The sequence below is a fragment of the Tyto alba genome, unplaced genomic scaffold (assembly GCF_018691265.1).
Source record: "Tyto alba isolate M040663 unplaced genomic scaffold, T.alba_DEE_v4.0 Super-Scaffold_1000006, whole genome shotgun sequence".
Lineage (NCBI taxonomy): Eukaryota > Metazoa > Chordata > Aves > Strigiformes > Tytonidae > Tyto > Tyto alba.
In genome coordinates, this window is record NW_024881272.1 from 19,431,893 (window position 1) to 19,445,088 (window position 13,196).

Below are 13,196 nucleotides of genomic sequence, written 5' to 3' on the forward strand. Positions count from 1 at the left end.
AGACCAGGACTCCTCATCTCTTCTTCCTCCATCACCTGGCTGCAAAATCAAGTTTCTTCCTGGTCACACTTTTTCCTTTCTAGTCCCATGAGGGACTCGTAACAGCATGGCTTCAACAGAAAGAAGGGAGAGTAGTCTCACCCCAGCCTGGCTGATAATTTGAGTCTCTGAACATCTTCCTTTAAAGGGCAAGTTGTGGGTTTGAACCCTCGGGCCAAGAAGCCTGGTGAATCTGGGTGTCTCTTCTCTGGCAGACATGAAAATGAGTAATCCCTGCATAGCAGGTCATAGCTGTACTACACCATCGTCCTCAATTGGAAATGTTTATAGCTGCTGTGGTTTGCACTGGGCTCAGTGGCTTTGCGGCCTGCTGGGTGTGTTCAGAGCAAATCTACCAAATCAAGCTTTTTCAAAGATGTGGGCACAGAGACACCTGAGGCCATGAATCTCATTATGCATATAAACAATGAGACAACTCACCTGAGAGATCAGCATCACTGCTCCTGCATGGTAACACAGCTGCAGGCACTGATGCTTTGCAGCAGAAACTTTGACTGGAGCACTGAAACAGCAAAGTGCCACTGAGACTTTACCTGAACTGAAACTTGATGGAGTTTGTCCCTCTTGATAAATTAGAATCTACTATCCTGCACACTTTGTTTTGAGCTGCAGGTAAGCCAGAGCATGTCTGAAAGCATTACAGCAAGTGTCTTACGCATTTTTATCAGGACTTGCCTTTAAAGGTGTCGTGGTTTAGGCCCAGCCAGCAACTAAGCAGCACATGGCTACTTGCTCACTTATCCCCACCACCAGTGGGATGCAGAGGAGAATTGAAGGAAAAATGTAAAAACCCACGGGTTTAGATAAGGGCAGTTTAATAGGACAACACGAGGAGAGAAATAATAATAATAGAGTATATGAAGAGAGTGACACACGATGCAGTTGTTCACCACTTGGAACCTGATGCCATTAGGTTCCCAACCTAAGATCCCTCCTAGTCCTTTGGCCAGCTCCCCCAGTTTATATCCTAAGCATGAATTATATACCCTAAGTCATATGGTATCAAATATCCCCTTGGCTCATTCCAGTCAGCTGTCTTGGCTGTGTCCCCTCCCAGCTTCTTGTGAAAATTAACTCTATCCCAGCTGAACCCAGGACAAAATGTTTAACCACAATTTACTTTTCAGTGGTGGCAGCAAGTCCTAACTTTTCAGCTTATAATTATACTGATTCTTTTGCCAATAAGTAAGAACCTGAGTAGAGGCTTTCCAGAAGCCTCCTTTATGCAACTTGATCACTCATGCATGGAGGAAGCCAGCTGTGTGTCCCTTACAATAAATGAGGAGGGGTGGAGATAGCTCTGCTGTACTAGTGAGAAAGCTCTTTGAAATCTGTTCAGTTTAAATGCAACTTATGCAACCTGACTTGTATCTCTTGCCCTGATTCTAAAGCATGAATTATTTTTAAGAACAGCACCACTATTGGTGCCCAAGGCTACTGATATGAATCTGTTCCAGGCAGAACATTTACAACAGAAATAGTATGTAACTCTGCAATCAACAGCCCTGGCCCCCAAATTGCTTAGGAACCCAACCTGCATGTCTTGTACACCACCTCCACTTCAGTAAGCTAGTGATATTTATTACTTTAAAACATCCTTAAATATTTGCAAGATGGAGGCCTGAGAGACTTCTTGTCCTTACTGCCAAGCTGCCATATTTCATTGCACATTTGCTTTTCATATCTCATACCATTTTCCTCATGGGCATAATCCTAGGACTTTTTCATTTCCCAGTAGCATCATTTTTACTATCAGAGCTCGGCAGAGATTTGGTGGTTGGCTTTTTTTTTTCCCTCTTTTATCTTGTGACAGTTCAAGATTTAAAATGTCTCAGTCCCCAGCTAAGATAAAACCAACATTTCAAATCTAAGAATCTCCCCTGCTGGACATGGGTTGAATTATGGAGGCCAGGAAAGTGCAGTCCTGGCTGGCTTAAGCTTGCAGCCTGGCAGCAATTAAGGGAATAGGATAGCAGCCTGATTGTTCTGCATGAGTTTAGCAGAGCTCTTAAACAAGAGGATGGTCCCTCGACTTCCCACATAGTTTGGAATGGCTTTAAGTTTGCTCATTCATTTGAACAAGCTGTCAAAATGAGTGTCTTATTAGAAATCACTACATGAAGCTCTGGAAGCACATTCCCATCTTATCACCCATGTCTTCTCCCCTGAGGAGCTTATGAGAAATTATTTTGTCTGTAAAGATCTGATATTCCTGGTGCTGTGAGATTGATTTTGTCTGGGATGGAAAGTGCCCTGCATCTTTCCCTGTGGAATATGCACTATCCCAAGTATTCAGGCTTAAATTCAAAATGCATCATGAGCATCAGCCTGATGAAGTTTGCAGATATCCAGACAGCCGTACACTTGTATAGAGTGTTTATAAACATGAGCAAAATTCAAGTACAATACTGGTTGCTCAGAGCTGCGATTTGAACTTGAGCCAGGACTAATCTGAGAACTCATCAGTTTGATTAAAGCCTCTTGCACAGCTCAGCTAATCGTGTTGCAGTGCATCAATTTAGCTATTGTAGCCAAAAATATTTTTTGGATAAGCTGATTAAATGTTGCTGGTAACTAGCTGTCAAGTAAACACCAGCATTAATCAAGGTACAATAAAAAGCAGATACATTTTTTAAATAAGGTGGTAATTAACAAGATAATCTAGCAGTCTGATTGTTGGTAGATATCTTTTAAAAAATAAATCAACTATGTCAGTTTTCAGTGTGTTTCTCTGCATCAGACGTTTAGCAGTGCGTTTATATGTGTGTGAGGGTAGTGTTTGCTTGCACCCTGCCAGCCAAGGTTAGGGACTCTGGCCCAGAGCAGTGGTTTTGTGCTGCAGCATGTGCCCTTCTCGTGCTCCTAGTGAGCTGACAGATTACATCAGGCAACCATGTCACAGTCAGAACAACATATGAAGTTACCCAGAGTGTGTTTCTTGCTCAGTGTGTTGGATCTGGCTCCACGCTCATCCTGGGGAACCTCTAGCTATTCTTCCAATCTCTTCCGTCAAATTATTGGAAAACAAATAGGCAAAGTCTCTGTCTTGGAAATGACAGAGTTGTCAGTGCTCCTTATCACTAGTTTCTTCTAATGTTTGAATTCTTTCTTTTTGACCTCAGTGATTCCTTTGTATTTGTTCACTTGCTTCTGAAGAAAAAAATTTAAGTTGGTAATCAGCTTCCTGCAGTCTTGTGGAAATGCAATTGCAAGAGGATCTCTATGAGGCACTGATATTCAGAATTAAAAGCTCCTCCCTGGATTTCACCACATTGACTGAGTTGTAGTGGTGCTGTCCACTGCTCCTGTCGTTACCCATCGCAGTCTGTGGCAGTACGGTCTCCTGAGCTTCCACCAAGTCATTTGCCTGGCAGAGCCCAGCATGCCACTCCTTTATTGTGTTAGAATGTTATTTCAAACCTGTCCTTTGTTGTTGCCATTTTTCATGTCTGGAAATGCAATCGTACAAGCAAGATGATTAAGCTGTCTTTAACCATCTCTCATAGTTGAGTCGTTTTCATTCTGTAGCATGTCTTGTTAGGCAACAAGTGAAATGCTACATCATGCTATGCTAACATTTTATATTTAAAATAGGATTTATCTTCCTGCTAGCAATCTTGTTTGAAAGAGAAATTTTTCTTGATTTCTTTTACTGATGCAACTCATGTATCCTTACTTTAAAAATTGAAAAAGAAGTTGCATCTGGTGCTCACATATGGCAGAGTGCAATTGATCGTGAGTTTAGTGCGGTGTGCATGATGTAAAGTGCTGCAAGTGAGTTAGGAAATGAGTGCATAGAGTTTAGGATTATAGAGCACATGCTAGAAGCAGATAATAAATCAGAAGTGACATTTTAACTGTGAAATCCTCTTCAGGCTCTGGCAAATACAGAATATTTATTTGGACTGCAGCTGAAAAGTGGCACTTGAGGAAACTGGGTGAGAGAGAGAGACAAATTAACTGCAGAATATACTAGGGCCTGTAGTGGCTATCACAGCTGAAACTTTAACTTCCCTCTGCTGTTTTCAGCATGCATTTAATTCCTTCTTATAGTTAATCCTGTTCAGTAATTCTGTATGCGTAATTCCGTAGTTGAACATTGGCCATGGCTGTTGAGCCAGTAAAGCCAGGGATTATTTTTCTGTTCCCTCAGTGAGGCCAGGATTTCCTCCAAACATGTCACCTTTGGGTTCTGATCCTGCACTGTTGGAGTTGCTGACATTTACCATGAGTGTGAATGAGGATGAATTCGGGCTCTGACAGTGCCAGCCCTGGCATAGGGAGGTGCTGGGGCAGTGCTGCAGGCAAATGCTCTGCACTGCTTCTTCCACAGAGAGGGACAGCCCTGGGGTCTTGCTGGGAGAGCAGAAGAGCAGAAACTGGCCTGGGACGTAATCCAGTTCAGGTTGCTGCTGCAAAGGCAAACACTAGGCAAGATGATGATGGGGTGACACAGCATCTGTTACGTGCTCCTTTCTGTACTCTCTCACTCTATACTAAATCCCGAAAATCTGCATTTCTGTCCTTTGGCTGTTTGTGTTGCTTGGTACAGAGCACAGATCCTCTCTTCTTTCTGTGATGAGTGAAGACTTGGACAGTAGCAGATGATGGTGGAAACAGTCCCTGGTTTAAGCAGCTTTGTCTATGGCCAAACCATTCTCTGTCACCCTTTCGATAACTCACTAGCAGTCCCAAAGGATCTGAGGGTTACGTGTGTGGTTCCCAGTTTTGGCAAGCTCAACTATTTCCTTGCAAGCAGTACAAATTGTATTTGTAGCAGGTGCCTGCTAATAAAGTTGTTCTGTCACGCGTTGGGAAATGAAGTTGTCCATTGGGTAGGCTCTGATGTCAGGCACTCTCCAAAGGATGGGCCCCAGGGTCTCCCCATGGGACTGGTAGAGAAAGGCTTGGAGTGAACTCACTGCTCTGGGGTAATGCCAGGTGATTGCTGGTGGATCTCAGAAGGGAGCAGAGGACCTGGAAGAAAGGTAGGAATCCCGGTATGGTGCCTCTGGTGAGGGCTGCGTTGTGGAGCACACTCACTCAGCCCACCATATGGCCTGAGCTTGATGCCTGGGGTATTCCCTCCAGGGCACAGGATAATGGAGTTGCATGTGAAACGTCTGGGATTTTAGTTGGTCGATTCAGAGGAATGGATGTTAATTACAGAGGCGCTGTGGCAGATGTCAGGGCTGAGTGGCATTGCCAAGCAGGGTGCAAGGCAGAGCAGGTAACGCAGCTGAACTTGTAACCTCTCATGTCCCCTGGACAGACCTGCCCCAACAGGACCCGGGGCAGTGGTGACATCTGTACTTGTGAGCTCATCCTTGGTATCCCGGCATCCAACCTCATCGGTTGATGGGATTTCATTATGGTCAGGAGTGTATAGGAATATGTATAGTAGTACAATACAATGACTTCAGCAAATACCCTTTTTTTTTTTTTTTTTTAGCACTTTCAGTAAAAGGCTGGACTTGTTCTTGGTTCTCCCATTCAATGTCTTCTATTGGGAGTCCAGCTGCTCATTCATCCCCTAAGTTATTCCCTGAAGGCCACTATTGCAAATGCAGCTGTTTTGACAGAGGTCAAGGGAGGCTTATCAAAACCACATCTTAAGGTTAAAACAGAAATAAGTCTCTTTTGGGTAACTAGCCCTTGGTCTGTATCCAAAGCTATGATCAGAGCAGTGCTTTTAAAGACTTGGGTGCAAGGAGTTGTTCTAGCTTTGGCAGTTGCCCCCATTCCTGTGATTAAATGCCTTTTGTTCTTATTCCATCTTGTATAACTGAAGTCTCTGCGGTGTGCCAGCTTTAAAAAGCCAAGTACTGTTTCCTTGCATGAGAGCAGGGTTATAGTGCCTGCATAAAGCTGAGGGGTACCCAGCTCTGCCACAGAAGCATCTCCAGAGTGGACACCTAAGGGAAAATTTGGTGTTCTTAGAAAGCAGCCATACCCCTGGGCAACAAGAAAAGGCTCAGCTAAATCTGCTCCTCCTCTGGTCTGTATAGTGTCTGTCTTTTCTAGTAATGCACAAGTTTGCACGAAAACATTATCTCTCCTTCCTTAAGAATTCATCATTTGTGCCTCTGCTTATTCCCTACATGAAGTCATAATCCTCTATTTACGATATCACAATGGGTTGCTGTGGAAATGATTAGTAATATTAATAACCCAAAGAGGATGACATCAGGTAGGGAATTAGCAGAAAGTGCAGATGAATGCTGACTTTTCTGTAATGCAGCAACAAAGGAAGGTTACTGAAATCCACAGAACAATTGACAACTTTCCCTTAAAAATTAAAAAATTAGACTTTGCTGCTCTCAGCCCTATAGATAAGAAAATCAGTCAGTTTCTAAAATTCTGTGCACTTTCCTTTAGCTCCTTCTGATTTTCCATTACTTTTATGCATTAAGGGTGTACATCTCAGAGAATACAGATCTTTACTGAGTACCAGATGACCTGCTACTTTAAAAAGGAAACTACCTATGTTTTTCTTTAATTAAAAGATAAATGTTGTAATAAACATACTGTGCTTAACTGAGTGTCAGTGCTGTTCAGTCTGCATATATGCAGAAGAATCTAGTCTTTTGGAAGATACAGACTCAAAAGTATATATTTATAGAATAGAGATTGTTGTACTAGTCTTTTTTTTTAAGGGCGAGGGAAGTGTCCTTTTCAATACATATTTGTTGTCACCAGTAAGGCTGTCAGCCACAGGAGCTGGGTCAGAGGCTGAGTGAGATGTCATTTGACTTGCGTAAATGGGGACTCATGTTTCTATTCCTCTGCTTCTCTTTTTTTCTTTGACTATTCTCTCCCTGGGTTCTTGTTCCAAAAGACAGGATGTTCGTCCTCTTGCCTTCTTGACTGAAAGCAACACCACACATAAGCTGTTTCCTTTTCCCCTCCTCAGGCTGTGGTTTCCCTTTGCAGCGGTCCTTGGGCAGAGCTGGCAGGCAGGTGACAGCGTGGCCGTGACACGAGGTGGCTCGGAGGGGCAGAGCACACAGGTGTACATGCAAACAGCATGTGGTACCCATCACGTCTGCGGTGACGCAAAAGGTGTCCCGCGCCAGGAAAAGCCGAGGAGCGGGGTGGGAGAGGTTGCTTAAAGAACTCTGCCTTTTGGAAAATATGACTGTGAGGGTGCAGCAGGGAGGAGAAGCCCAAAACCCAGCTGCTGAGAGCGTGGGTGGCAGGTGGAAATTAAAGAAATGCTCTGGCTGTGTATGGGCTAAGAAATTTGGCGTCTTGACCATGGCAGACTGGGACATCGCTGGTTTCAAATAAGTCTCGAATGCAGTTTGCATCCATAGGCTCTATGCTATCCTGTCCTATCTTCTATCTCTAGCAGGGTATTCAGTACCCGACAAGAAGCCTTAGATCATTCTACTGTGATTTGTGCTGCCCAGAGTGGCTGTCTTGTCCCTTTCATACTGAGTCTACCCCGCTGTTGTCTCTCCTACCTGTCTGTATTTTGGGGGTGGCACTCTTGGTAGATCTTGACATTCAAGCAAGATCACTGGCTTTTCCAGCTCTGCTATTCTGTCCTCTCTGGTCAGCCTGGCCAGCTGTTTACGGTCACTGTTGGCACTGCTGTATTTCAAGGAAACTCTGAGAAGCTGTTGAGTAGCATGGTTTGTATGGTAGGCTGAGTGCCTGCACCCAGGTGGGTGGACCTGTGGCATTGCCAGCCCCACTCTGTCCTGCACTTCCTTGTGTTGAACCCTAGGGCTGCTGCTTTCTCTCTCCAGTGGCAATTGTCTGTCCAAATATGAAGAAGTGATGAGGGAACTTAATAGAGACAGAGCAATAAAACAATTAATGAAATTCAGTGTAGATAAGTATAAAGTGATGTGTATCAGGAACAGGGAGAGTGACAATGTGAACATCACATATGAAATAATGTGCTCTGACTGATGATTACCACAGAAATAGGATCCTGGGCTTGTTGAAATTGCCAACTCAGCTGAAAACCAAATGGAGAACATCATTATGCCACTGATTAAAGCTGTGGTGCATTTTCATGTTGGCTGTTGTGCACTTTGTATGCACAATTTCTTCATTCCAAAAAAGGTAGAGGAGAACTGGAAAGAATCTGAAAAGTGCAATAAGGATGGACAGATACCGGGAACAGCTTGCCCAGGGAGACAAACTAAGCTAGCTGTGACTATAACCTGGAAAAGAGAAAACTAAAATGGGATTATAGGTGCCTATAAAATCAGGAATGATGTGGAAAAGGTGACTGGAGATCAATTGTTCCCTGTACCTTCCAGTGAAAGAACCAGGGAAGCTCTAAAGGCAAAGGGCAAGTTCAAGAAAGAAAGGAAAAGAAATGCTTCCTCACACAATATGTGTCTGAACTCTGAAGCTACCTTGCGACAGGTTCAAAAGTGAACTGGACAGACTCCTGGGGCAGTGCTGTAGGTCATATTGCTCTGTATGACAGCTGATGAGTTGAGGTTCCTGGGCACCACACACCAAATCTCGGTCACCTTCATTCCCTGTCTTAGGATCCAGAAGTGGGATATTGTCACCTCTCACATGGGGCTGGAGAACCCCATCATGCAGCATTAAAAAAAGAAGCTCTTCCAGGTTCTGCAAGCATTAAAAAATTAGAGGCTTGGTATCACTATTATTTTCCAGGTAGCAAGCAATAATTTACCTTTCTCTGTCAATCTTCCCTCCACATGCCAATGTACTGGCCAGGTGCCTGTCCTCATCTTTTGCCCTAAGTGTGTAAGGGCATCAGCATGACGTTCTTCCCAGACAAGTGGTCCTTCCTCCAAGCAGACAAGAAGCATGCTGTCCTTCCAAACTCCCAGGCAACCTGGGGGGATGTGACTTCTGGCTGCGTATTGCTCAGTTACTCTTCTCATCAGTGTTAGTTGTCCTGCACCACAAAAATATTTAATTTTAATCGTTGTAGGAAAAATCTTGAGGTATCTTAATCTTCTCACAATTTACAATCTCTTGGATTAAAATATTCGTTTGCTCTGTACCCCAGGCCAAATGTTGCTTAAGCATCAGTGTAGAACAGGACAAACTTTAATGTGCTTAGAAAGAAGGAAAAGAGATGGGATGGAAAAATTATTGTAAATAGTTTGAAGTGAATAGTTTTCTTTTAAGAATAATGTGACTTGAAGGACTTAGGAAAGGGTAGCTGAAGTCTGGTGAGGGAATGATCCTGTGGGTGTAGGGTTGCATGCATTTGACTTGGCCTTGCCACGGTACGATTTTTCCTTTTAAATGTTGGGGACCAGGGGAGCAGGGGCTAATCAAAACAAAAATCAAACCCTGAAAATCTGTGCTTCTGCTTCTCTATCAACTTGACATGGGCATTTTTAAGTGTAGTGTTCATTGCCATGTTAGCAAGAGGAACATTCACTGTGTTTGGTTTTGCTTGTGGGGTGTTGGAGATACAAGGGCATGTTGCAGGTGTGGTGGATTTGGTGCTGTTTGTCCTGCAGCAATCTGGATGCGAGTAGCTCCCAGATGGCGGCAGGGCTCAGACTGGGGCCTTCCTCATGGAGAGGGAAAATTTGTAACTAGGTTTGGCCTGTTTTAAAAGTGCATGCAGTCATCTTAACTCTGTCAGTGATAATAGGCCCTAAACACATACGCATTTTTCCTTCATGCATAATGCTGCTTCATATTTAGGATTATTTAGCTTATCCATTACCTCAGTTGTCTGAGGACACACTGTAAAAAAAAAAAAAAAAAACTATAGAAAAGGCATTTTAGGCTATGCGAATGACTTCAATGTAAGGAAAGCATGACTAAGGGCTGAGAGAATGCGCAATGAAAATTACCCTCTTCAGGCTGAAGAAAATTCCCAGAAAAACTAGGCATGCGGGAAATGCCTGGCCCTTAGTGTAGATGGTCATACGACATTTGTGGGCAGAAAGCCAGCCCTCTGCAAACACATTGTGCGAGTCCTATAGTCTTCATAAACTTGTCATTTCCAAAAAAAATAGATATTTTGAGGGTGTATCCGATAGAAAATAACAATCAAAGGACCTTGCTTTTATCTTTTTCTCTGCCCTAGAGTCCTATCTGGCTAGGCATATGTGCTCAGTGGCTTGGCATAATAGAAATATGGAAAACCCCATGGGTCTTTAAAATAACCAGATTGCGTTGTATTGGTGTGTTTCTGCTGCATCCAGAACCTCCCTATGGGGCAGATTTGGTTCTTATTGCCTAGGCGCTCTCTCAAGAAAGTGGCTTTTGAGATTTTACTCCAACATACATGCGTAGTTGTAACAGTGACAAAAGCTTGCAAACATGATTTCCTTCTTAATAGCCAGGGAAGAGAGTAACCTTGTATTACCAAACCTCCCGTTATAAATAAACGCTTTCTTTGTGGTGTTCTTCAAGCTAGCTGAGATCCCATTCCCACTGTTGCGGCTGTGTACTCAAACTCCTGTGCTGCCTCATCTATCTCACTTTCCCACTCATTTTTTCTCATTTGTTTCTGAAATAATTCAGCCACCACTTATATGCTATTTGCTCTTGAAAATAATCCTCCTGACGTGCCCTTGCCATCGTCTCCCAAGCTTCCCAAAGCAGGTTCCTGAGGCACAGCTAGAGCCCTGCCACTTGTTTTTCATTTCTGTTTGCTGCTGCTGTTCTCACTTCAGCACTTTGCATAAGCCTTCTGTTTAAGAATTCATTTGTAATTTCATATGGAAATGTTTCACAGTGATTCACAATATATTTCTGATGAATGAGCTGTTCCTACAGAAAACCTACAATATCAGGATTCTGTTACCAACAAGGACTGGAGAAAGCATGACTGTTGGAAGCTGAGTGAAATCCAGGCACGGTGGCTTTTCCTCTATATTTTAGTGCAGATTTAATAAATATGTTTCCTTAATTGAGACTTAAAAATATTATGTAGGGGAGAAAAGAGAAGCTGCAGGTAGAGGATGAGTCTGCTGGCTCTGGTTACCAGGGAGAAGAGTTGCACTGTGTGCGAGCATGTCACCTGCTGCTAGATGTCTGCAACATCAAGGAAAGCATAATAAAATATATCTTGGCAACGTAACAGAAACAAATTATACATAGGAAAGTCAACCATGGTAAGCACAGTAATAAAAATATATCCGGTGAAGTAAAGGTGCAAGGATTTTTTCCCCAGAAAAACACATTAACCTTTTATGGAGGTAGATGTGACCTTGGGAACTTGGAAGAGTTTCATAACTTCAAAATGAACAAGAAATGACAATCTGATAACACTTCCTCAAGAATGCATGGCATTCTTGGTTGTGAATTTCATGTTCTCTGTGGGATGTGGATGACTCAGGCTACAACATGAAAAATTTATCTAAACCTATAAAGGAATTACTGTAGGTGTGTGCAAGCGTGAGTTGCTTTGTTGCTTCCCAATATGTTGTAGATCCTTATTATATAGAAATGAATTATAGTATTTTTTTTATGAATGAGTAGTACAAATTAATGACCTTGCAAATAAATTAGCAATAAACCTAACTGTGACTAAAATTAAAGTCTGCTCTCTGCTGTGCAATGTAATTCTGTGGTGTTTCCCTGAGAAGGGAATTCAGTTGAAAAATTTTGTTAACAGAATACCAGTTTGTTTTTAAGATAATATTAGTGTGGGTATTTTAAAGATGAAAAAAAGCCTTTTCTTTCTGTTTGCATCTTTGCAATGTATGTGGGAGCATAACGGGGCTAGGAGAGAAACTGAAATGCTTGCATTTGCTTAGGTTTTCAGTAGGACCAAAGTTTCTGACTTAGAGCTTTGTTCACTTCTGTGTTATTCTCAGTCTCTGTCAGGGTGAAGCTGATGTAAAGCTGGAACGGTACAATGGGGAGTCGGGTGCCTTGTCTCCAGGCTTTTCCCATCTTTATTAAAAAGTTGAGCCTCATCCAGAATGTGGGGTCTCAGGCTTCTCGTGTGCTTAGTGTCTCTGTCTCTGAAATTCCAGCCAGGATCCAAATTTGTATATGAGCCCTATATTTATAACCAAACCTCTGAAACTCACCAGCTCTAGTGTTCCGAGGAGGTTATTGTGTTGTCCCCTTGGGAACGAGGATTAGCACAGACGTGCCTTCTCACTCCCCCCAGCACAGGTGCTTAGTGAAAGAGTAACTGCTTGGAAAGCAGAAAGGAGGTCCTTGAAAAGAATTAAGATTGGGCTGATATCCAAGCTTGGAACTGTTCCTGTCCTGTTTGTGTTAATTCATGCTCATTTTATAAATATTGAATGATAGCTGCTTTTTTTGAAGGTGCTGAGCACCTATAGTTTCCATCAATGTGAGCAGGAGTTTTGCGTACTCAGTGTGCGTTCCTTGAGGAAAAGACCCCACAGAGGACACTTCCTGAGTGGCCTGCTTAATCCTGCTGCTCGCAGGAACCATTTCACAAGGGTTTTCTACTGCTCATTTCAGTTAGGGTTAGTAGATTCTTCCCTGAAGGGCAGAGATGAAAACAGATCGCCTTACTCGCTGCATAGCAAAATAGCCCTTGGCTGACTTGGCAATCACATTTAGCTATTTTTTGAAGGTTCTGTTCTCCCATTTGTTGGGGCTGCTAATGTGTTTGGTCTAAATAGCTGTGCTTTGTGTCTCCTGGCAGACCATGCAACAGATGAGCGACCACCGCTACGACAAGCTGACGGTGCCCGATGATGCCGCAGCAAACTGCATCTACTTAAACATTCCCAGCAAAGGCCATGTCCTGCTGCACCGAGCTCCTGAGGAGTACCCGGAGAGTGCAAAGGTGAGAGCCCTGCTGAGGGTGCCTGGACCCCCAGCATCCCGGTCTCACCGGGAAGTCAGTGGGAATTGAAATCGGATACTTTCTGGAATGGGCTGTTGTATCCATCATGGAGATATCAGATGGTGAAAGGTGGGAGGCCGGGGCTCTGTTCTCATCTCCACTACTGATTTAATTACTCTGTATCTTGTGCCCCTGGTGCTTCTTGTGCGTAACTGGATGTAGCAACAGTTTCTGTGACTGCAGTATTGATGTGCGTGAATCCTGTAGCCGGAAGGCCATGTACACTGTAAATGTTAGTGCTGATTACAAATGACAAGACAGCTTAGCACTCTCTGATAAATCCATGCCTGTTCATTCTGTAAATAGTTAGAGAAAAGGGAAAAGAGAGGGGCAT

At 43.3% G+C, this 13,196-nt stretch overlaps 1 protein-coding gene across 1 annotated transcript in view; it reads left to right on the forward strand.

Annotated features, from left to right (window-relative positions):
* DDAH1 (dimethylarginine dimethylaminohydrolase 1) overlaps positions 1-13,196 on the forward strand; it is a 56,657-nt gene that overhangs the window by 38,749 nt on the left and 4,712 nt on the right. Inside the window, exon 5 of the mRNA XM_033000701.2 lies at positions 12,659-12,802. Coding sequence (XP_032856592.2) covers positions 12,659-12,802 — 144 coding nt within the window. The remainder of the gene's footprint in view (positions 1-12,658; positions 12,803-13,196) is intronic.